The sequence below is a fragment of the Silurus meridionalis genome, chromosome 1 (assembly GCF_014805685.1).
Source record: "Silurus meridionalis isolate SWU-2019-XX chromosome 1, ASM1480568v1, whole genome shotgun sequence".
NCBI lineage: Eukaryota > Metazoa > Chordata > Actinopteri > Siluriformes > Siluridae > Silurus > Silurus meridionalis.
This window is the reverse complement of record NC_060884.1, coordinates 28005858-28031227: the sequence shown is the minus strand read 5'-3', so window position 1 is coordinate 28031227 and position 25370 is coordinate 28005858. Positions and strand designations below refer to the sequence as shown.

Here is a 25370-nt window from a genome sequence, read left to right as displayed (position 1 = left end):
CAAAATTCTACAAACAAAACTACTTAATTTTAACTACTAATATAATGTCTATGTATGTGTGTAAAATTAAATGGATTGTATATTGATGTGGGCATGAGTTATACAGGATTTAACTTACCACATTTGATCTAAAGGGAATGTTGGTTGAACTTTTAGACATTTAGATCTTGATCTTACTTTTAATCTGTAACACTTATGAGTTAATTTTTGTTTCCAGATCTACTTGCCGCAGCCTGCCATGTGTCCCGACCCCATCTACAAGCTCATGTTGAGTTGCTGGCAAAGGAATGCCAAGGAGAGACCATCTTTCCTGGAGATCCATCGAATAATGCTGGAGAATACACCTTAATGTCTGCTCCTGTGCCAGAAGCAGCACTGCCAGAGACGCTTTAGTGTTCCAGCATGACACACACACACACACACACACACGGGCACAGCGCATTAGAAAGGTATCCAGTTGAGTAAAGTGAACAAGGATGATAAATATTGTCATATTAGATTCAGCAATGAGTGGTACAAGGTAAAGAATATTGAAGCTAAAATGTAGCAGGAAGTTCAGGCACTTTTGATAATAATAATGGATTTAATATTTGTACATTTTTGACGTTTTCTTGCCATTTGTTCATTTTCACTCAAAGAATTGAATAGTGTTAATTTAAAATGAATTTAGGTTAACTGAAGAAAAGATGTTGTGTAGAAATCGAATGACACAAGAACACGTGTGAGATTTTTTTTTCGACATGTTTAATCAAAAGACAGCTTGAATGTAAATAATTTTAAAAATCTCATTTTCTTTTTTTGAGTCAGATTTTTGTATGTTTTCATATCAAACATTAAGTGAGTATCATGTTGATTATACATAACAGTTTAAAAGGCTCTTTATAAATTTACAGTATATCTGGAAAGTATTCACAGCGCTTCACTTTTTACAGCCTTATTAATCTAAAATGGATTAAATTCATTATTTTCCTCAACATTCTACAAACAAAACCCCATAGTGACAACGTGGAAGATGTTCGTTTGAAATCTTTGCAAATTAATTAAAAAAAAATAAAAAAAATCTGATGTACATAAGTATTCACAGCCTTTGCTATGACTCTCAAAATTGAGCTCGGGTGCATGTTTCCACTGATCATCATTGAGATGTTTTACAACTTCATTGGAATCCACCTGTGGTAAATTCAGTTGAATGGACATTATTTGGAAAGACACACACATGTCTATAGAAGGTCCCACAGTTAACAGTGCATGACAGAGCACAAACCAGCCATGAAGTCCAAGGAATTGTCTGTAGACCTCTGAGACAGGATTGTATCGAGGCACAGATCTGGGGAAGGGTACAAAAACATTTCAGCAGCATTGAAGATCCCATTGAGCAGAGTGGCCTCCATCATCCATAAATGGAAGAAGTTTGAAACCAGCAGGACTCTTCCTAGAGCAGAGCCGCCCCGGCCAAACTAAGCAATCGGGGGAAGGGCCTTAATCAGGGAAGTGACCAAGAACCCGATGGTCACTCTGAAAGAGCTCCAGCGTTTCTCTGTGGAGAGGGGAGAACCTTCCAGAAGAACAAACATTTCTGCAGCACTCCACCAATCAGGCCTGTATGGTACAGAGACCATATGAAAGCCACTGCTCAGAAAAAGGCACATGAGAGCCCGCCTGGAGTTTGACAAAAGGCACCTGAAGGCCTCTCAGACCATTAGAAACAACAATTGAACTTTTTGGTCCGAATGCCAAGCGTCATGTCCGGAGGAACCAGGGCATCGCTCATCGCCTGGCCAATACCATCCCTACAGTGAAGCATGGTGGTGGCAGCATGGAACTGGGAGACTAGTCAGGATTGATGAAAAGATAAATTTAGGCCCGGGTTCGATCCCCGGTCAGGGAACTGACCCCAGCCATTAGGGTTGCACAAGCCTTAGTGCCGGTCCCAAGCCTGGCACTAAATGGGTAGGGTTGCGTTAGGAAGGGCATCCAGTGTAAAAACATGTGCCAAATCAAACATGCGGATGATCCGCTGTGGCGACCCCTAATGGGAGAAGCCGAAAGAAAGTTTTTTACAGAGATATCCTTGATGAAAACCCGCTCCAGAGCACTCTGGACCTCAGACTGGGGTGATGGTTCATCTTCCAACAGGACAACGACCCTAAGCACACAGTGGCTATGGGACAACTCTGTGATTATCCTTGAGGGGCCCAACAAGAGACAAGATTTGAACCCGATTGCACATCTCTGTAGAGATCTAAAAATGGCTATGCTAAATTGCTAAATACTTATGTACATGTGATGTTTTTTTTATTTATTTATTTTTTTATAAACTTGCAAAGATTTTAAACACACTTCTGAAATGTTGTTATTATGGGGTATTTTTTGTGGAATTCTGAGGGAAATAATGAATTTAATTCATTTTGGAATAAAGCTGTAACAACAAAATGTGGAAAAGGTAAAGCACTGTGAATACTTTCCGGTTGCACTGTAATAACCACTTTTACAGAAGTGTGTAAAACCCAAGCATGTATGGACTTTTATGTATTTTTAAAAAATACCATTGTTAATATTTTTTATTACACTTTTTTTCTGAAATGTTAATTGTTTTGTAATAAATATGTCACTTTGCTGAAAATGTAAAGCAAACTGTATGTATTGCGCTATAGGTTTTTTTTATTTTATTTTATTTCACTTTTTGGATGACATTTAATGCTTCTATGTGTGAAGTAAAAGTAGCTTTTATTATTCTTTACATTGTTTTCAGATATCGGCAATTCACTTTGCTTTTAATGAAAGCATTTCACCATATATCTATTCCTTTTAATTTAGTATGTTTTATACTTTGTATCTTATTAATTTGTGTTGAAAATACTATACTAACCTAATCTATTCATAACAATTAATACCAATGATGTTATATAATAAAACTGTAAGCTATGTTTCCCTTATTTGCTACTTGAACCTATTATATATTTGGTATCTACAATGAATAAATAATAAGTGCTTGTAAATAACTGGAGTTTAAAAAGCTGTTTTGGGTAAATACTGGATTTGTAATGTAGAGAAGGACTATGGAGGCTTTGATTGGGTTGCTACAGGATGTGATTTGGGATGCCAGAAGTGCTGCACATGCAAAGTTTAGTATTGTATTAAATAGTGATGTTAATATCTAGATTTCGATGTAAAGGCTGATGTAAAGTGTAATGTTTGTGTTTATTGCTCCGTGTATGACATGGGAGGTGTTATAAGTTGGATTTTGGTCTGGTCAGCTTGATTTTTTTTTAGGTAGAACTGACAGTGGTTTAATGTGGAGAATTACATAGAACAGGAAACAGTTTTCTGTACGTATATGATCAACTTCCTGTTAGATATTTAACTGTTTTGAGTGTTTTTGACTTTCTGTGTCCATGTATGTCTAATGTTATGATTAATTACTTTATGTTATTATACCAAATATATTTTGAATGACTCCTGCTTTGTCCAAATGAAAAAATAAAATGAACACAGCATATGATATTGACGTTTTTTTGGGTTTTTTTTTTTATAATTTTATTATTTGTACGTGTATTTTATTTATTTATTCGAATATTAATATGTATACACATATACCTATATCGCCTTGTCTACTTGTAAAATTGTAACGTTGACTCAGACCACGTGTTTCTCCTTTTGCTGCTATCAAATAACAGCTCGCCCTCACCACTGGGCTGACTCCAGCCTCAACGCCATTGGCTGAAAGTGGCATTACGTCAGGGAGTGGCCGCATGTCATTGGTCTTTAGCTTTATGACATCCAATCAGACCATAGAGGCGATGCTAATACCAAAGTAAAAACCGGTTTCAGTTCAGTGTCTCAATGTGGTGATACATACCAGTCTACATAATGTCTAGGATGGGGAAAGTTGTTCTAGTAACGGGGGCTAACAGGTAAAACAAACAAACATTTATACTATTTATTAAATTACTAATTTAGTAATAATAACGTGTAAAAAAATAGTATCTATTTAGAAAAAAGAAACCTAGTGACTGAATATTGTATACTAAATGTTTTTTTAAATTATAGACAAATGATATATATAGTTAGATAGACAGATAACATGCCATATGCTTTATATACTTATAATGTTTTATTATAATGAAGGAAACCTTTAGTATATGGTTTTATTTTATTTACAAAAAAAAAAAAAAACAATAGGAAAAAGCACACATTTTCTTGTTATGCTTATTTATGTCTAGCCTTTGTAATTTTTATATAAGTATATTATATCCAAAAGAACCAGTGACAGTTTATTTATTTATGCATTATTATTATTATTATTTTTCGGAAGGCAAATGCATTTTATTATTTGTGGAAGTAATGAATATTATTGGAAGGGTTATGCATGTGTTTGTGCAGCTTGTATTGGGTTATGCATATGGGCCACATGAATCCTCCATTCCAGCTCCAGCTTTTCCTTTTGCCATCTATTCATTCTGTTTTTTGTGTGCGAGTCCTGCAGAGCCTTAAAATTCCTCTGAAAGCATATAGAACTTATACTAATAGTGCTCTGATACACAAATGTCTTGTTAAACTGGTCAGCACTTAATTCACTGTGTGTGTGTGTGTGTGTGTGTGTGGCGGTGTAGGTCTGGCCCTTTGTGAGCGCCTCCTGAGCGATGATGCTCAGCTGCAGCTGTGTCTGGCCTGCAGGAACAAGCAGAAGTCTGAGGCGGCCCGTCAGGTCTTGCTCGACTCTCACCCTAAAGCTCATGTTTCTCTCGTTCGGCTAGACGTGGCCAGCGTGCGCTCCGTCCTCAGTGCTGCTGAGGAGATCCGGCAGAGGTAAAAATATTTTTTGTAGTGCTCTTTTAGACCACACTCTCATTCCAATTATCTGATCATTTAAATTTCTTGTTATTTCTTTTGCAACAGATACGACAGGCTTGACTACCTCTACCTTAATGCTGGAATCATGCCTAGTCCCCAGGTGGATTTCAGCGCTCTCTATAAAGGCTTGTTTTCTGGGTACAGGTCCTGCACACGTGTCACTACATATATTTATTTATCTGGGTAATAGAAAAATGTAACATGAAAAAAAAATGATGATTGCTGTACACTTTGATTGCATTATGCCCTAAAATGTTACAGTATACAAGGAAAAAAAGGTTTTGGGGGGATTCTGTTGTAGGAAAATGATCAAAAACAGGTTGACGTGATCCAGGCTGATGTGAATTGGAGTTACTGTTAGCACTTTAAGTCAGCCCACCTCATACCACTCCATTGATGTAAACCTAAAATTCAACAATTCTGATCAGAAAGTAACAATTATACAATTTGGAAATAACACATAAAAAGACATCATTGACTAATCACTATACATGTCCCCATGTGAGTTGTAGCTATTAAAATAATAACGTATGTGTGAGGCCAGAGCTGGTGATCAGTCAGAACAGAATCCCATTAATAACAAAGCATAATGTACATTATTATTATAAACCCATCAAATGTATTCAATATCTATTCTCATATGTTACACATTTGAATAATTTTACATTTGTGATTTGTTTCCAGTAAAGCAATCCACATGTTTTCGACGGGAGCAGGGCTACTGATGCAGAAAGACACTGTCACGTCTGATGGTCTACAGCAAGTGTTTGCTACCAACCTGTTCGGTCACTTCTTACTGGTGAGAGTGGTCTTACATTAATGAAATTTTATCACAGCTTTGTAAAACAGTAAAAATGAATATTTAAATTTATACACTGTTTGACTCACAAGCACAACAGGGCATTTGTTCCAGCATGGGACGTGTGTCCCTGTCCCATTTCTATTCTGATTCATAGACATTCACTTTGTACTTCATGGACTAGAATATATATACAGTAGGCGTCATCTTAGTCCAGTTAAAAAAAGATGTGATTATTTTATCTCTATTAACAAACAACTTATTTGTGGCTACTGAACATGAAACAAAGGGTTAATTACAGAAAGTGTGACTTTTCTATATTTTGTAATATTATGGCCTGGAGCCCAAATGGATTTATTTGTGATTATAGCTTATGAATCTACACAAAAAAGCTCATAATATCACCTAATATATTGATAAAATATTAAATCTTGTGGATGTAAATCCACTACATTTGTTCTCATCCATCCATCCATCCATCCATCCATCCATCATCTATCTATCTATCTATCTATCTATCTATCTATCTATCTATCTATCTATCTATCTATCTATCTATCTATCCATCCATCCATCCAGCATCTATCTATCCATCCATCCATCCATCCATCCATCCATCATCTATCTATCTATCTATCTATCTATCTATCTATCTATCTATCTATCTATCTATCTATCCATCCATCCATCCATCCATCCATCCATCCATCCATCCATCCATCCATCCATCCATCTATCTATCTATCTATCTATCTATCTATCTATCTATCTATCTATCTATCTATCTATCTATCTATCTATAACTGTTCTATAAAAGCCCCAGAGTTTATAATTGAACATAACGAACCAAAGAGAATCAGAGATCAGAAAGCTATAAGAAGTCAAATATCAGCAGCAAAATCTAAAGAACAAATCATCATGTGAATCATCATATTATTTGTACAGTCATAAAACTCAACACTCTCTAAGTGACTAATTAATAATATATAGCCATGGCATATTGCACATACAAATAAATGTAGTATCTATTACTCTAAAACTAAAGCCTTCTCTCACCAGTAATAACTTTTATATATTTAACAATAACCCCATTCTGCTTGTGGGATGATTTAAATACTCCTTAAATATTATGCTCACAATCGACTGCTTCCTATCGAATTGGTTAAGCAGAGTTATGGTGCTGCTTTTCTCCAGATTGTGATGAAGACCCTATGGATCAGGTGTGCATTAATTTTGCAGTAGAGTCAGCCTGCATCACAGAAGTGTCGGTTTTCTGCTATAGCTTGAATGTCCAATGACCGTAAGGGGTTCATGTTCTTGTTCCTCTGTGTTTTTTTTTTGATCTAGGCTCCATGTGTCATTTTTGTTAAGAGGCAGAGTACACATGGTTTTGACATGTTGTCCCATTGAAGTCGCACATTAATAAGTATCATATGGAACTTTGTGATGAAATAATGTATACAGTAGAAAATAATCCATGAAAGGGCCCAGTGGAGTTTGAGTTTCTGTTTTAGGCCAGTTTTTTTTGTGAATGTGCAACAATGTGCAAAAAAAGGTTCTCTTTCACATTGTAGGTTCGGGAATTGGAGCCCCTGTTATGTCAAACAGACCACCGCTCTCAGGTGATCTGGACCTCGTCTAGCAATGCATGCCGTTCAGCTTTCAGTCTTGACGATGTGCAGCACAAGGAAGGCCTAGAACCATACAGCTCCTCTAAATACGCATCTGATCTGCTGAGCCTGGCCCTGAACCGCCATTATAACAGCCAGGTGAATTAAGCTGAGTGATTTACAACCTAATGATTTAAACAATGAGCAAGGTGAGCAATTTTAGGTTATTCTTGATCCATTTCAATACGGATATAGTCATTTATGCGGCTTTACAATTCCCAGACTGTTGACCACATGTCCACATGTATAAAAAAATGCGAAATAAATCAGATTACAGTTAAGTACCGTAATTTCCGGACTATTAAGCGCACCTAAATATAAGCCGCACCCACTGAATTTTACAAAGATTTTTCATTTGAACATAAATACACCGCACCTGTCTATAAGCCACAAGTGTCTACACTGAAACTAATGAACTTTACACAGGCTTTAATGAAAGACAGAGTCTGTTACATCTTGTTGTATCTAAACAGTAGCCTATCAAGAAAGTCATTGTTCACTGTCTTCCTCCTTCCTTTCACAACTATTTCTCTCTGGAGTTTATCTTTTGGCATCGTCATGTGTTTAAAAATCACCATCGGTGAATCTTTTCTCCGGATGCTGTGCAGCGCAGAACACAGGTGAAGTGCGTTTTTTCATGCATTTTTTCAATAATTCGCATTTCCTGTTGACAGTCCGAGTGAGCGGCAGGTCAAACGTCAGAGGAACCTCATCCATATTTATGATGTGGTGCGGTCCGATTCAGTGGGAGCGCATCTGATTTAATATAAAGAGTTTCATTAGTTAACCTGATTAGGTTAGCTCAGTTTTTTGGCATGAAGATTGTGAAACCGGGAAAAACCCGGGAAAAATCAATAAATTAGCCGCTTCATTGTTTAAGCCGCCGGGTTCAAAGCGTGAGAAAAAAGTAGCGGCTTATAGTCCAGAAAATACGGTAGTCTGTCAAATTTTCTAATTTGGATTATGTTAACTGGGATCGGATTTTTTTACATTTTGGGGCCACAAGTGGCAGAGACTTATTACATTACATTCTCTAGAAGTGTAATAGTACCAGTCTTATGTTGCATGTCCACTTGAGGCTAAAAAGGTCACTACACTTAGGGTTTCCTATTACAAAACAGTTCCTGTGTTACATAGTTAGAGTATATTCTTTATTTCCATTAAAGGACATTTAAAAAATAGCTTTACCAGCTTTACTGGTTGTTACATTTCATTAGTATTTGATGTAATTTGTTCAAATTTGAATCTAATGTTCAGTCACAGAACTGATATAAATCAAATGTATTTGGATCTCCTTGGCCACTTTTATGTTTTTCACTTTGCTGTCTTTTGTCTTCAACCATTTTGTTACAACTTTGGAGGTATGTTTAGGATCATTGACCTGCTGGAAGATCCTGTTGCACACCAATTTTAATATCCTCTGTTGCCTTAGGTTTTTTACATAATCTCTCTTGATCACTATCCCATTTATTTTCTAAAGTGCACCACTACCTTTTCTACAGAAACACCCCCAAAACATAATGCTGACACCACCATGCCTCACACCTTCCCCCATTTTCCTCCATAAATAGCCATGATCATTACTGCAAAACAGTTTAAATCAGAGAGTTTGTGATCACCTGCAATTTTGGTCTGGCTATTTTCCATGCTAGCAAGCAACAGGGTCTTCTTCCATGTGCAAAACTGTCAGACCATAGAATCCTTAGTCTTCTGGTATTAAACCTGCTGCCTCTTCACCCGCTCACTGATTCTCAATCCTATTCTCCATCCTCAAGGGTCTCTACTCATCTGTGATCTGTCCTGGACTGGTGATGACTAACCTCACGTATGGCATCCTACCATCCTTTATCTGGACCCTTATCATGCCTTTAATGTGGCTGGTAAGTTTTCATGTCTCTGTAATTCCTTCTTAAGTACATATAAAGGTTTTGGGGGTACTCGCACAATTCTACACAATTTGATACTAAACATACACTATATTGCTGATAGTATTGGGTCACCTGACCTTTCCTACTATATGTGGTTATTTTCAGGATGTATTTAGATGCCCTCTAATAAAATTTTGCATTCAATTGAACTTGGAAACCCAAACCTGTTCCAGCATGGCAATGCCCCTGTGCACAAAGTGAGCTTCTTGAAGATCTGGTTTAAATGCTTTGAAGAGGAAGATCTTAAGTTGCCTGCTATAGAGCTCTGATCTCATCCTTACTGAACACCTTTGGGATGAATTGGAACCCTGACTGCACCCCCAGGCCTCCTCAATTACATCAGTACCTGCCTTTACAAATATCCATAAACACAATCCAAAATCTAGTGGAACATTTTCCCAGAAAATTGGAGGGAATTATAACAGTAAATGTGGAATGCAACGCTCCAAACTCACATACCGTACTTATGACCAGGTGACCCAATACTTTTGGCAATATAGTGTACTGTATAGCAATGACTTTGGAAATTATGATATGTCTACCACCAAGCTTAAGTATTCAGTTACAGGGGCTTGTGTAGAGAATTTTTCTAATAATGCTAAATTGATCATGAAAAAACATATATAAAACATGTAATCATTAATAAAGTATAGGAGGCATTACATTTTTTTAGAAGGGGTCACCAGTGTTCACACTTTTGAACAGTCTTATGGACATTTTCTGGTTTCTTGGTAAAATAGAAATAGTTTATTTGGTTAGTTATAGTTAATAGTTGAGAAAATTCCAATGGTGGATTTTTTTTTTTTTTTATAGAAGCATGTCACAAATGGATTTCCTCCTTATATAATATCTGCTTTGTTTCTTTATCACTCCTTTTTCTGATCAGATAAGAATATTTACCAATACATTTACCCTTACACCTTATAACGGGGCAGAGGCTTTGGTACGTACCAAAAAATAAAACGCACAGAAAACACTTTTATTAATGGTTTCACTTCTAAGGTTCCTTGAGGTCCTGTTTCTAAATCAAGGCCGGTATTTATGTGCATTTTGTTCTGCAGTTTTGGCTGTTCAAGCAGAAACCGGAGTCCCTGGATCCAATGGTCAAGTACCACAGCTTAACATCCGGACTGGGAAACAGTTACACACAGACTCGTAAGGTCAGAACTGCACCATGTATCAGATATTTATAATTGCATATGCGCTATTCTCTTTCTCTCTCTCTCTCTCTCTGGTTGTACTCTCATATTAGCTGATCTTGTATATTTTCAGATGGATATTGATGACACTATGTCAGCAGCACTCTACCAGAAACTTCTAGAACTTGAGAAAAGAGTGAGAAAGAAACTGAAAGATGAGGACTTAACATGCACAAAATAAAGAAACCAATCAAACTTCATTTAAGCTTTTAGATTTAAGTAGCTATAGTCTATTTTATATATTCATATATATTTATATGTGATCATGGGTTGAAATAAACTTTCTTCAAGTGTACTGTATTATTTTGCATGTACATGTATGAATTAGCATAAAAATACAGGTGTGCCGTATGTGGTTTCATTTAAACCAGTCACAAAACCATTCCAACAATAAAATATTTTCAATACCTCCATGTGACTACTTTCTATTCGACTGATGCTTGAAAGTTTGTGATTTATCGGAATTTCTGCATAAATATGACCCGAAACAATACCAGTTATTCATATAAGCCTTAAAAGTAGAACCCAAATCGAAGAGATTAAAACAAAAATATTATACTTGGTCATACTTGGAAAATCTGATAAACACAATGGTTTTTACTACTAGATTTAAGTCAAACAGTGAGTCATTGCATTTTGCTAATATCTCGTTTAGGGAATGGAATAATAAAGAGACGGATGTCAATATATATATAATGGAAAAGCTTTCCTTCGAGTAAATAGACAGTATATAAAATCAATTCTCCCCGACTTTTACTTAAACAAATGTATGTAAGGTAATCCTTATAAAGTTTTACCATGTTCATGTATATATTTGCAAACATTTGTATAAACTTGATTATATTTTTTTTTCATGACAAATAGCTGTTTTTCTTTTGTTAGTTTTTTTGATGTGACAGTGACTTTGTGTTGACGTGGTTTTCTCTCATTGGAAAATAGTATTTCTGCCTTGATAAATATAAGTATTCTTCCTTTGAAAAGTAAATAAATATGAAAAGATTCAAGGCAAAGGACTGGGATAGCCATGGCAGGAGCCTGATTTTGTGATCAGTAAACTGATTTTGATGTATGCTTTTGGATTATTGTCCTGCTGGAAGACTGGAAACTGTGGCCCAGATTTCTGGCAGAGTTGACTAGGCATTCTTTAAATATCCATTGGTATCCATGAATCCATGTATCCTTACAAAATGTCCAGGTCCTCTGGCAGCCCCATTACTCTGTGTGCACCAAACCCAGTTCCCATAAAAACAGCTATTTTGCTTTCATTTGTTCATAGAACCTGATTACTTTTTTTTTCTTGAAACCCTAACGAACAACTTGTTGATGTTGGTGATGTTGAACTGTAGTTTTGGAGATTTTCTGACCCTGCTGAACGATCCTCCTCACAGTGTGTTAAGACAGTACAGACACGTCCTATCTCAGATCGATTCATAGCATTTTATTATTTGCATTAGAACTTCTTCTGAAATATTTCCATGATGTTGGGGATATTGGAAAACTTCAATACTTTGGCTATTATCTTATAGCCACTTCCAATTTAGTTAAATTCAAAGCTTACATCACAGCTATATTTTTCAGGGATCAGGGGATTGTGTGCTACCTTCGTATTTATACCCCCTTCAAACAGGAAGTTGTGGTTGAACACTTTCCTACTCCAGGTGAACTAAAATTGTTGAATGTTAAACAGTTAACAATTGTGGAATGTAATTATATATTTTACATATATGAATTCATACTGGTGCTAGTCATTGTGCCACACATATATTTAACTTTGATATCCAGTATTTTGGATTCATTATGTAAATTTCTTACAACAAAATTTCCAAAGGTTAAACAATAAATAAATTTATTCACAGCCTGTTGGAGGTCGCTATATATATATTTACAAAGAGTATTTAAAGCTTTTCAAGCATTTTAGTCAGGATTTTGCACAGAAACATGTGCTCATAAGTAAATAATTCACCTGCAAATGCATTTCTCTTTATTTAGAATTTGAGTTGATATTTCTTTAAGCTTGTAAAATTATTGACTAGAATATTCTCTGAATAGGTTTGAGGATCATGCCATTGTTAGTTTGGATTCGTTCTTACCTTAGAAATTCCACATAAATCCAAATGGTAAAATTTCAGGCATAAAAGTAGGAACAATTCATCAAGTGCTAGAAATCATTCTTGGTCCCTTGCGGTTTCACAGTGTCCTTCTATGTTCAGAAGAACTGCATAACTGATAGCATATTTTCTCCTTTAACCAAAATCAAACACTTTGTAGCACTTTGGTCCAAGTTTAAAAAATGAAAAGAGAACACTGATTTTTTATGATGTCACACTTTGCTAGCGCTTAGCTATTTGCTAGTAGCTATATGGTTAATCACTGGGCTACACACACACACACACACACACACACACACACACATATCTAGGGGTGATTTGAGTAGCCATTCTATCTACAGGCATTTGGGAAGGTGGAAGGAAACCAAAGACTGTTGAAAGAACATTTACTTATAATCTTATACTCCAGTGCTCATGTTAGTCCTCACTCTCCAGTGTTCTGTATTGTTGAAAGATTTATGATCAAACTCTTGATGTCACCCAAATGAGGATGGGTTTCCCTTTTGAGTCTGGTTCCTCTCAAGGTTTCTTCCTCATTACATCTAAAGGAGTTTTTCCTTGCCACAGTTGCCATAGGCTGCTCATCAGGGATAAATACACACCGTTCACCTTGACTGTTGATTTCTGTAAAGCTGCTTTGAGACAATGTCTGTTGTGAAAAGCGCTATACAAATAAACTTGAAGGAAACCAGAATACTCAGGAAGGGCACATGGAGAACATGGAAGCAACCCAAGCTCAGAATAGAACCTTTTAAACAATCATCCTCTTTCTAAAACACTGTAATATTATTATTGTCAAGGAAATGATGGTTGTTTTAAAAAAATGAATAAGACACTTCAAAATTTAGGATTAAGTTTTACCACAAAGGCATTTCTATAACCAGTCAACAAAATGACAGAACAAAGCACAATTTGTAAATTAGCACTACTTTGATGATCCACTGATGATTTACATTATGTAAGTATGATATGCGTAGAGGGTCTGCCACCTAGTTAAACAGGGAACACAAACAAGAGAAAAAACATTGAAATATATATATATATAAATGGCTTAAATATATCAAACAGCAATACAGTTTCAAACATTGTGTCCTACCTCAGGAGTTATACTTGTCACTACTGTTAACATTAAATTGGGATAAATTGCTAAGTATGAATGAAAGCGTCACCTTTCTGAGTTAATCCACATCATAAAAGTAGTTAACATAGCCGCCGTAGGGTTGTATGTCCAGCATCATCGGGTGATCGTGTGTTCCACCTGGTTTGTTTGCGCCAGAGTCTCCGTGCCTCACACACAGCTCCAGTGAAACTCCATCACTCGGTCCTGTCTCGTTTACACACTCTAGTGTGATTTCTTCCTCCTCTGCGCCACTGAGTTTCGGGTTACTGAACGCCCAGACCATGCCACAGAAGCAGGCAAAAAACGTCGCCATCACCAAGATCATCAGGGCGTAGGACTCGATCATGGCTTCTGTAACGAGACTCGACATTTTCGACATTTTCACAGAGCGAATGTGATGAAGGTGAACTCTCCTTCAGGCTCCTCTGTGATATTAAAGGATAATGATTAGGCTTGCAAAAAGCATGCTATCTGAGCTGGCCTTGTGCAAACACGCAGCTGGGAGTTTATGATTCAAAACGAAAAGGCCTATATTCCTGGATTTTGTGAATCCTTTATGTATTGCTTTTGTTTCTTTTCCTTTATCATATGTAGAATGGCTTTTATTTCATCTTCTGGCAGGAATCATTTTTTTTACATGCATGCTATATAAAATATCCTTGTGGTTATCAGATCAGATTTATCAAGTGTTATATGTGTAGTAGATTTTTGACAATTTTTTATCTATATTTTTACCATGGCTGTGCGCACATGTCCATTTTATATGCGTTATATACATATAATTTATTCATTTTTTGTAAGAAATGGAAAGGAGTCTGGATGCCGAGCTATATACTTCAACACGTAGATGTTCTGTAAAATAAATGTTAACCATCAATGTAGAAGTTTGACATAAAAATTGTTCGCTTTGGGAGCTTGCATTGTATAAAAGGAACAAATCACTTCAGGGAATTGTTTTTCTCAGCACGATAAACCACCCAGATATTTCTCTGAATGAATTAACTCTGGATTAAATATTTATGAATTTAAAACAAATTTAGAATTATTTTATGTGAAACACATGGGGGCTGCAGTAACACAACACACTTTTGAACTTTTGTTGCCGGTACAGAGCACCGAACACCAGGACAGCAAGAACAGGAAAAGTTTCTACCACCAGGCAATTTACCTCATGAACACGTACAGTGGTGTGAAAAAGTGTTTGCCCCCTTCCTGATTTCTTTTTTTTTTTTGCATGTTTGTCACACTTTAATGTTTCAGATCACCAAACTAATTAAAATATTAGTAAAAGATAAGTGAACACAACATGCAGTTTTCAGATGAAGGTTTTTATTATTGATGGAAAACAAAATACAAAACTACATTGCCCCATGTGAAAAAGTGTTTGCCCCTAAAATTAACTGGTTGGGCCGCTCTTAGCAGCAACAATTGCAATCAAGTGTTTGTGATAACTTGCAATGAGTCTGTTACAGCGCTGTGGAGGAATTTTGGTTCACTCATCTATGCAGAATTGTTGTAATTCAGCCACATTGGAGGTTTTTCGAGCATGAACTGCCTTTTTAAGGTCATGTAACAGCATCTCAATAGAATTCAGGTCAGGACTTTGACTAGGCCACTCCAAAGTCTTCATTTTGTTTTTCTTCAGCCAAGGCCTACAGGTGGACTTGCTGGTGTGTTTTGGAGCAGAACCCAAGTTCGCTTAGGCTTGAGGTCACAAACAGATGGCCGGAAAATTTCCTTCAGGATTTTTTGGTAAACAGCAGAATTCATGGTTCCATTTATCACAGCAATTCTTTCAGGTCCTGAAGCAGCAAAACAGCCATCAACCTACCACCACCATATTTCACTGTTGGTATGATGTTCTTTTACTGAAATACGGTGTTACTTTTACACCAGACGTAATGGGACACACCGTCCAAAAAGTTCAACTTTTGTCCCATCAGTCCACAGAGTATTTTCCCAAAAGTCTTAGGGATCATCAAGATGTTTTCTGGCAAAACTGAGACGAGCCTTTATGTTCTTTTTGCTCAGCAGCAGTATTGGTCTTGGAACTTTGCCATGCAGACCATTTTTGCCAGGTCTCTTTCTCATGGTGGAGTCATGAACACTAACCTTAACTGAGGCAAGTGAGGCCTGCAGTTCTTTGAATGTTGCTGTGGGGTCTTTTGTGACCTCTTGGATGGGTCGTCACTGTGCTCTTGGGGTAATTTGGGTCGGCCGGACATTCCTGGGAAGGTTCTCCACTGTTCCATGTATTTGCCATTTATGAAGAATGGCTCTCATTGTGGTTCACTGAAGTCCCAAAGCTATAGAAATGACTTTAGACTGATAGAGCTCAATTACTTTCTTTCTGAATTTCTCAGTATGCTATCTAGCTTTTGAGGCTCTTTTGGTCGACTTCACTTTGTCAGGTAGGTTCTATTTAAAAAATGTCTTGATTGTGAACAGGTGTGGAAGTAATCAGGCCTGGGTGTGGCTGGAGAGAATTAACTCAGGTGTAAAACTTTTTCAAACAGGGCCATGTAGTTTTGGATTTTGTTTTCCCTCAATAATAAAAACCTTTATTTAAAAACTGCATGTTGTGTTCACTTGTGTTATCTTTTACTACTATTTAGATTAGTTTGATGATCTGAAACATTAAAGTGTGACGAACATGCAAAAAAATAAGAAATCAGAAATCAAACTTTTTCACACCACTTTATACACTCTCCTCAATGTGCAATAAAAAATAATAAATATATATATATATATATATATATATATATATATATGTATATGTATATATATATATATATATATATATATATATATATATATATATATATATAAATGAATATAAAAGAGGTGAAATTATAACTTTCAGCACAACACACATTTAATCACGACATCCATTCTTTACTCAGATATAAAAAAAAAAGAAAAACCTCCACCTAAAAAATTATTTTTAATCACTAAATATAATTCTCAGCACCAAAATCCACCATGGTGCACACATCCGGCAATTAAAACCATCCGTGTGGAAACATAGCAAAAGTTCCGTTTGGTGTCCTGAAGATGTACATAATTTAAAACACCATCATTACTTCAGAACATTTACGAGAGTATTTTTACGAGTTGCCCTGTCAACTGAATCTCTGAACAGGATTGACTGTTTGAGCAACTGGCTCAGTGCAAAAAAAAAAAAGAGAAGTAACGGAAACCTGTGTATTTTCTATGTTGTTGTTTTAAAAAAAAAAACGTCTACCATTTTTTGGAAACGTCTGTGTTCCTTATGCTTGTTTTTTAGGGTTGTTTCAGTAATAATAAATATAAATTTGCCTAAAGCATCCATATTTGACCATGATGATTAGAACTTGAAAAGTATATATATATATATATATATATATATATATATATATATATATATATATATATATATATATATATAAATATGTGATAAACTGCATTCTGTTGTGTTGCAGTTCCCTAAATGACAAACTATCATTTAATTACAATGCACGATTGTAATATAAAGGAGTAATAATAACAATAGATTATTGAATATAATTATTATTGTGCACTTGGTTTGACTTTAAACAGGCAGCATGGCCTCATTTCATGCTTCTGACTCCACACCCCATGATGCTCCGCGCGCCAGGCCCCGGATGTCTAATGCGACCGGAAGAGAAGCGAAGGTCCTTTCCAAGCCATCTTGTGGCGTCTGGCAGCGAGTAGGTTCGCTCGTAGAATCGGAGGAGAATCCTGCTGAAGGGGCGCCATCATGCCCGGCCATCTACAAGAAGGTTTTGGCTGCGTCGTAACCAATCGGTTCGACCACCTATTTGATGATGAACAGGACCCGTTCGAGGTGCTAAAGCAGGCCGAGACCAAGAAAAAGGACGCGGCCGCTCCGGGGGCCGCCAAGAGCACAGCGCAGGCGGCTAAGCAGCCCAAGAAGGAGACGCAGAAGGACAGGAAAGTCCCTGCTCCTGAGAAAAAGGAAGAAACCACGACGCCTGTTCCTCTGAAGAAAGAGGGTGAGAGCGTTTTTCTCCTGGACCTCACTGTATTTCTGTCATCGTCATTATTATTATTAGTGCTATCATTATTTCCTGACAGCGCGCGCGCACGCCATGAGGTTCAACCTCCTGCACCTTCTTCCAACCAAGAACCACGCAATAAATACTCTCCAACACCCCAGCCGTTAATTTTATCACATTTATTCACTATTCATCGTATTTTTACTCGAACTCCGTGCTGAAAATCCTGCACTAGTTCCTCACACCTCTCCTGGGCCTTTTCTATGTTGTCACGCTTGTCCGCGCCGCCATTTTTGTTTCCTTAAAGCCCGGGTCGTATCCTAAATCGATACCGGTTTGTCTACGAAGCGCACTAGTTCCACTATCGAGCCTTCGTTTTGTGTCTAGCGCACTTCTTCGAAAGGGACCGCGCGCTATTTGGGATTCAGCCCTCCCTGAGAGCTAGCTTACTGACAAAGGAGAGACGCCCAAGATTTTAGCTTCTTTTTCCGTTTTCGGTCGAGAGTTAATACAATAAATGAAGCGAACGCAACGTTAGGGTAGGGACGGTCTCATTTATTGCGGATTATTGGAGAAAATTAAACGTTGAGGGTAAATTTTTCGGACAGAAAACCCTTAAGGCTAGCAGCAAACCCGACACAGACCTCGTGGTTGGAGGGAAGCGTTCAAGAGCCACTTGAATTCAATGTTCACTTCAGTTCGTTAATGCACATCTGTAATTCAGATTCGGGATCGATTTTTAATTGACAAAAGCTGCGTTTATTTTAACGCATTTCTATTAATGATTAAGTCTGAATGTGACCAAAATCTGCGAAATTAAAAAACAAAATGTTTATGCATGATGTCCATAATGACATTCAGAGGCACTTCAGTGTACCAGCATTTATTCCCAAAAACCTCCTGCATCTATAAACAGCAAAAAAGAGGAAAATGAAATGATCTTAAATCAGCTCCTAGTCCTCGAATGTTCAAGTCCATCTACGAACAGGGATGAAAGATCTGACACACTTTACTAGAGAGTGAATTTATTATCTTTCTCTAGTCTGCAGCCATTTGTGCTGTTATCTATTGAAACAAATCATTATCGTCCAACTTTTTCTGGGTGGGACGAGTTGCATCTATCACACACCCAATCCCTCAACCATGTGCTTTTGGCTGAGTAGTGCGTACACATTGTTATAAACAGACACTTCTCAGTGTAATCAAATAATTTGCAGTTTATAGATCCGGGTGTATGCGTTTCTTTACTTCTCTGATGGCTCTGATTTGGTCAGTGGCGGACAGGTGCAAGGAAAGACAGCTGCTCTGGCTGCAGAAGCTATTTTGGTATGTGGAGGCAACCTTTTCCACCATCGAGCACTCTTCCTGTGACCTGGCGCAGCACTCTGTTGCATCACCGCGACTCGTGTTTTAGATGATGTGCAGCATTTAGAACTGTTCATCCAAAAGCAAAACTTTGAGTCTGTAGAGATTTAATCGTCCTCCCCTCCCCCTTCCGACTCAATGAAGCGTCCCAAAGTCCTATTCAAAAGCTGCTCTCTAGTTTTTACCTGAGTAAAAAAAAAATCGTTTTGTGTGTGTGTGTGTGTGTGTGTGTGTTTTTCCCAGGCATGAGGAGGATGGGCCGGCGGCCGGAGCAGCCGGCTCAGCAGGGTTCACAGCAGCGATCGGAGCACCCGCAGGGGGGTCAGGGTGAGGGTCGCCCCCAGGCAGAACGACGCACTGAGAGAAGGCCTCCACGCGAACGCCGACCAGACAAACCTGCTGAGGACAAGCCTGCCGAGGGCGGAGAGTTCTCCGTGGAGAAGTGAGATTCTGAGAATATTCCTTATAATAACCGACTGACAGCTCACACACGCACACCTTAGATTACATGTAGACTTCGGTTTTAACAACCTCAAATGTGTGGTGTGTAATGCTTCAATGTAAATAGAGTTGGGGGTAGATTTAATGATGCAAAAAGATTAATAATTTTAGGGAAAACTTTAGGGCACCTCTTGTTTTCCCCGAGCGTCTCCACCTGCTCGTCTGTAATTCTATTTAGTTTGCCTTGTATGGAAAAGTAGTAGAGAGGTGCAGCTGTTTGCTGGCTGGGGCAGGTGTTAATTTTTAGGACAGTAAAATAGATGGTTAAAACATAATCTTAATATACCACTAAAAAAACCTCACCAAGTCTAAAAATGTTTACAATTTACAATTAATTACATACTGATGTTGATTTATCTGGCAGGTGGATCTGTCAGGATCTGTCACTGAATTATTATATGTATTTATGTGGGTCTGTCTATCTATCTATCTATCTATACATATATTTCATATGGATTCATATGTATTTCAGGTCTTCAGGCGAGCGGCCGTTCCGTGGCCGTGGCGGAGGCAGAGGAGGCCGCGGTGGAGGTCGAGGCAGAGGCATGGGCCGCAGTGATGGATTTGACTCACGTGGAAAACGTGAATTTGACAGGCACAGTGGCAGCGATCGGTCGTAAGTGATTCCAGTGCCTTTAATACCTTTTTACATGCCTTTTGGGGTTTTTTTTTTTGTTTTCTTTAAAATTGACAAACAATTCCTTCATCTCGAAGTTAAATCTGATTGTTTGTTTCAGCAGTCTTAAACCAGAAGAGAAGCGAGGTGGCGGAGGATCTCATAACTGGGGCACCGTCAAGGACGAACTGAGGTCAGTGCAACAACGGGAGAGCTTCACACTCGTACTCTGAAATGTGGAAATATGAGTAATCTGGGACAAAGTAAATTATGTGTGAGGTAGCAGGGCTATTTGTAGTAGTCTGTTTAGTCAGAGGGAAGAAATGTATTATTGGTTATTTTTACACACAGCTGGATTTCACCTCTAAATGCACTAATGCTTTAGTTGGTCGATTAAACGTTTCCTCTTTATACAGTGAGCTTGACCAATCAAATGTCACAGAGGAGACCCCGGAGGGAGAGGAGCACCCGCCCGCTGACTCTGAGAACAAGTGTGTATATTTCTTTGTTTTTCGTTTAAGACTAAAATTTGGAAGGCTTCTTGGAGCCTTTAATGCAACAACTGAAAAATACATTTTGTAAGTGATCTCAAATATTCAGCTTTGCTGTATGTTTAAGAAAAATTTAGAATTTTGATTGAAAAAAGCACCTAGACTACAAACCAAGTGGCAGTTCTTTCCAGTGTGAGTGTTTGTACTTAAATTAAGTGTGTTAACAGGATTTGCATTTGGCAACCTTAGAATCTTTGGTCTGTTGACTGTAGTTCATAAGGATGTTAATATATAAGATTTAAACAGAGGTTGTTTGTCCAGTGTGATCTGATTGGAGATTCTAATCATCAGGATAATGACAATCATAACCTCACCAGAGGCACACTTGACCTTTTGATTCGATTTTGTCTCAGGGAGAACGAAGCTGAGGAGGTGAAGGAAGAGGGCGCTAAAGAGATGACCCTGGATGAATGGAAAGCCCAGCAGGACAAAGAGAGAGCTAAAGCTGAGTTCAACCTTCGCAAGGCCAACGAGGGCACTGACTGGAAGAAAGGATTCCTGCTGCACAAGTCTAAGCCCAAGGATGTAAGTGCAGTGGCTGAAGTGCCATCACTTCCAGGTCATCAGGTATTAATATATTTGTACACTCCTCATCGGGAAGCTTGCTAAAGGGCATTAGAGATCTGGGCACTAGATATTTAAAGCCCAGTAATCTGTAGTGGGAGAAAATGTCAAACTATAGAAGATTTGCTCTAAAGAAAAGAAAATCTGTTTGTATCAGGCTCAATTGGACGACGGCGCTAGCGATCACCACTTCCGCAAGCCCGCCAACGACATCACATCCCAGTTGGAGATCAACTTTGGAGACCTGGGTCGCCCAGGGCGTGGCCGTGGAGGACCCCGTGGAGGAAGAGGAGCTCGTGGGGGCGGACCTACCAGACCGCCTCGTGAGCGCAGGCCTGACAAGGTGGGGAGAGAGAGAGAGAGAGAGATTATGTATCTGTACTTTGTAATTAGAATAAAAGATAAATCATTCTTTTATTGTCATTGCCAAGAACCAATACAAAGCAAAAAATGCAGTTTAGCATCTCCCAGAAGTGCGAATAGTGACAGTTGTGCAAATTGACGAGTGAATAGGAAATTGCACTCCATAGATTCTATTGTAGAGATTCGTAATCAACAATGTGATTCTGAACATCTTTAGTCAAAATTTTTGACACGGTTAGTACTCTAATGTACACTTTCATTACCTTTAATAGCGGAACACTGTTTTTCCAACGAAGCTTCACGCGCTTTTCTTGCGTGGTCATGGTAGAGCTTTCCCTTATGTGTTAAGGTCAAATAATTTATTTGAATCAAAACTCCTTCTAAAAGTGGAATCTAATTTCAATTCAGAAAGAAATTTGGATTCATGTGCATTAATCTAATGCTTATGTTGTGCTTAATTTCAGCTGCAAGGCTTTATGAAAATGCTTGGCAGTTGCGTCGCTCCTTGAGGCAAAAACAAAACAAAACTAAACCGGTTTATGCCAACCAACCCTAAGGGCAATCACCAGAGTATTTCAACTGAATTATAGCCACATTTCCATTGAAGCAATCAATTCTTTTTTGTGTACATGTTAAAAATGACAAGTATTTTGTGATTGAGGTTAGTGAACGATTTAGCATGAAACATGTCTCGGTGAAGGGAGTTTTATCTGTTTATGAAGTCTAGCAAATCTAGAAAAGTATAAATTTGTAATTTTTTTTTTTTTTTAATTTAAAAGTAAAAAAAAAAAGAATTTCCCCCCAAATGCTGGAGTCATCTCCATTGTGAGAGTCAGACTCCCATTTTCTAAAAACGAACATCTCCATGTCTTGTGTCTTCAGGCGAGCGGAGGATCTGCCCCTGACGTGGACGACCCGGAGGCTTTTCCAGCTCTGGCTTAAGCGTCTCGATTTGGGTAGCTTTGATCAGCCTGCCACTGAGCCCAGCTTCCCCGGGCCCTTCGCTACGAGGCTTGCATGCTAATGGATCCTTCAGCAGATGATATGATGGAAGACTGTCATCCATCCCACTCACCTCTTGTGGACTGAATTTTACTTGTTTTAGAAAAAAGAAGAAAATCTTTAAAAAAAAAAAAAAATTTGAAAGGACTTCTTGCTACTCAGAAGCAAATTATTGGTAGAGGTTTTGTATTCAGAAATAAAGTAGCAGGGATGTTTTCATACAGTGTTTTTTGTTCTTTTCTTTTCTTCAGACATTATGCATTGTTCATAAATACCTTTTTTTTCCCCTACTGCTGCTTTGCAGTATAAGCATTTCCAAACGTGTGTGAAGTGTGTGTGTGTGTGTGTGTTAGTTAGATTGTGGTGCCCTTTGGCTTGATTTGTTTGAGCCTCAGAGGCACTGCTTCGATTCACTCAACTGTTGTAGAGAACGATTTGGGTTAAAGTCTTTATCGTTAGCAGCAGCTTCTCGGTGAAGTCACATCGAATTTTGTAGCTCGAGGCCAAAATCTTTGATTTGTCTACATTCGCAGACTGCTAATGATAATCTGAGAAGTTTCTTTTTACATTTATTTGGCCATCGTGAGATTCAGAGGATTGTATTAGAATTTCACTGGCTTAGGTTTTGATGCTGCGTTCACTCTCAGCCTTCGTAGGTCACGTTTACGTTGTGCACTCCCGTTTACCCGAACTAGTACGAAAAAACATTTCTGATTATTCAGACTGAGCAGTTTATTATTTTTTTGTTATTTTCAGGTTTTCTTCTGCCCCTCTGCTTTTTAAAACAGCACTACTGCATATTTGTTCTGAAAGAAATACCAGCTGTTCAGTGTGTAACTATGGAGTGCTCTGAAACTGTGTGAATTCTAACCCTGCTATTATTCAGACCTCTGTCCATAATTAAAAGGTGGTCTATTCATATCGGGTTGTGTTTGCTTCTGACATACATCACCTGCACTTACACATTATCCTTTAATCCTCATCAGGGAGTGTTCAGGATATAAATTACACCACATCACTCTTTAAATGTCTAAGTCAAGTTTTTTTCTATAGCGCTTTTTACAACATTGTCTCAAAGCAGCTTTACAGAAATCAACAGTCAAGGTGAATGGTGTGCGTTTATCCCTGATGAGCAGCCATAACGACTGTGGCAAGGAAAAACTCCCTTAGATGTTATGAGGAAGAAACCTTGAGGGGAACTCATCCTCATTTGGGTGATATCTAGAGTGTGATCATAAATCTTTAAACAATACAGAACACTGGAGAGTGAGAACTAACATGAGCACTGGAGTATAAGATAAGTAATGTTCTTTCTACAGTCTTATACAGTCATTATGGTTATAAAACTAGGAGCTACTGCGCAACTCATAAAATAGCTCCACGTTTGCAATTATCACAGATCCAACACCAGCTTCTCCATGCCAGAGCCTTTAAACACTTAAGGAGGTCCAATGTTAAAACTCCACACATGAAGTGGGATCCAGCTGCCACTGGTACGTCTTTGGATGGTACGTGAAGTTTGCAAGTTGCGCATCTATTTCTTCATGAGGTGGGGCGTGACTGGGGCTGGCCAAACCTCAGGATGCCTTGGGATGGGGAGAGAAAGATATCAAATTCTGAATGTGTTCAATTTCATGTCTATAGTAAGTAGATTCACCTACAGGGTTTTGTAACAGTTTGGTTTGAGAAGTTTTCATAATATAAAATGGAGTCCATATTTGTCAGTGCTTTATAACAGTAATGGGTTACAGAGATCCTTCAGGATGGAGCGATGGACTGATGGTGCAGCATGTTAGAGCAGTATGTTTTGTATGTTTGGTTTGGTGGATTTCCAAACCCCACCTGTCCTCAATCATTCCAAAAAAATGGTAATGAAATACAAAAAAATTTAAATTGTTCTAATTTATGGAAGTTTGAAATCAATAACATCAAAGAGCAGCAAGTTCAGAAATAGAGATAATAAGTGGTGTTAGGTTCCCTGATTGATTATATAATTTACTTTCATTATTGACCTAATTGTCGTTGCTTTGAGTTTATGAACTTTATTTTTAAGAGAGAAAGTCATAAAGGAAAAACACAAAACATATAAATCCTGCCGTTCATTGCGCCCAACTCAATAGCACCCAATTAATGATTATTTTCTTATAACTGTATGCAAACAGGTGTTTTATTCCTTATCTGATCCTGCTTAAAATATGTGCAAGATGTCTGGTGTTAAAATGCACCAAAAGCAACTATTTTCTGTTATTTTTAAATGTCTGACCTTGTACAGGAAGATAGCTTTTCTTAATTGCTCTTAAACTCACCAGTCTATTTAGACATCCCCTGGTGATGTGATACCTTTTACATTTACAGAAAGCTTAGGATATGTACTTTTGAATACCAAAGCAATAGCTTTGTTCTGGAGTTTTGGATATCAGGTAATGATTGATACTGATTCTCCTTAGTACACATACCTGAATACTTTTACATTTTTGTGTCAGATGTGGTTGACACATAGCTTTAAAATAGTTTCTGTACTATTTGCTCAAAAATGATCAAAAAGCTTAAATCTCTTTAATCTCTTTCTAATTTCCAGAAGAAAACTGGTGCTGAGCTTCAGTTGAGCAGCGAGTTCTTGAAAAATGTGAACCCAGATGTGTTGAATTTTTCATCAAACATTTAAATCAATATGTTTTTACATTTGTATACAAAAGCTCTATAAAAGTATA

At 37.8% G+C, this 25370-nt stretch overlaps 3 protein-coding genes across 6 annotated transcripts in view; all 3 read left to right on the top strand.

The window, feature by feature from the left end:
* Window positions 1-1896, top strand: part of ddr2a (discoidin domain receptor tyrosine kinase 2a) — a 40079-nt gene extending 38183 nt beyond the window's left edge. For both annotated transcript variants that reach the window (XM_046859397.1, XM_046859388.1), the window contains exon 17: window positions 218-1896. In XM_046859397.1, coding sequence (XP_046715353.1) covers window positions 218-349 — 132 coding nt within the window. In that variant the 3' untranslated portion in view covers window positions 350-1896. The remainder of the gene's footprint in view (window positions 1-217) is intronic.
* A 1913-nt stretch (window positions 1897-3809) lies between these two features.
* Window positions 3810-10861, top strand: hsd17b7 (hydroxysteroid (17-beta) dehydrogenase 7). Its single transcript, XM_046852642.1, has 9 exons — window positions 3810-3914; window positions 4606-4809; window positions 4900-4992; window positions 5539-5653; window positions 7228-7422; window positions 9099-9203; window positions 10138-10194; window positions 10313-10411; window positions 10524-10861. Exons 1-9 carry the CDS (start codon window positions 3871-3873, stop codon window positions 10629-10631), a joined length of 1020 nt encoding a protein of 339 aa, XP_046708598.1. The 5' UTR covers window positions 3810-3870; the 3' UTR covers window positions 10632-10861.
* Window positions 10862-17331: 6470 nt separating this feature from the next.
* On the top strand, window positions 17332-23578 carry serbp1a (SERPINE1 mRNA binding protein 1a). Of its 3 annotated transcripts, none has more exons than XM_046854941.1 (8): window positions 17332-17694; window positions 19306-19504; window positions 20036-20179; window positions 20301-20372; window positions 20596-20670; window positions 21084-21255; window positions 21452-21637; window positions 22540-23578. In XM_046854941.1, the coding sequence occupies exons 1-8, from the start codon at window positions 17439-17441 to the stop codon at window positions 22597-22599; spliced, it is 1164 nt and encodes a 387-aa protein (XP_046710897.1). In that variant the 5' UTR covers window positions 17332-17438; the 3' UTR covers window positions 22600-23578. The 3 variants fall into 3 exon arrangements, with proteins under 3 accessions (XP_046710897.1, XP_046710881.1, XP_046710889.1); XM_046854925.1 differs by having other exon boundaries at window positions 17333-17694; window positions 21084-21297; XM_046854933.1 differs by having other exon boundaries at window positions 17335-17694; window positions 20304-20372; window positions 21084-21297.
* The last annotated feature ends 1792 nt before the right edge of the window (window positions 23579-25370 follow it).

Excerpts from the sequence above, each read along its gene's own strand:
- serbp1a (XM_046854925.1), top strand. The coding sequence starts at position 17,439 with ATGCCCGGCCATCTACAAGAAGGTTTTGGCTGCGTCGTAACCAATCGG. Across the intron at positions 20,180-20,300 it reads CACAGTGGCAGCGATCGGTC|CAGTCTTAAACCAGAAGAGA; the intron begins GTAAGTGATTCC and ends TGTTTGTTTCAG. Across the intron at positions 20,373-20,595 it reads ACCGTCAAGGACGAACTGAG|TGAGCTTGACCAATCAAATG; the intron begins GTCAGTGCAACA and ends CTCTTTATACAG.
- hsd17b7 (XM_046852642.1), top strand. The coding sequence starts at position 3,871 with ATGTCTAGGATGGGGAAAGTTGTTCTAGTAACGGGGGCTAACAG. Across the intron at positions 3,915-4,605 it reads CTAGTAACGGGGGCTAACAG|CGGTGTAGGTCTGGCCCTTT; the intron begins GTAAAACAAACA and ends GTGTGTGTGTGG. Across the intron at positions 5,654-7,227 it reads TGTTCGGTCACTTCTTACTG|GTTCGGGAATTGGAGCCCCT; the intron begins GTGAGAGTGGTC and ends TTCACATTGTAG.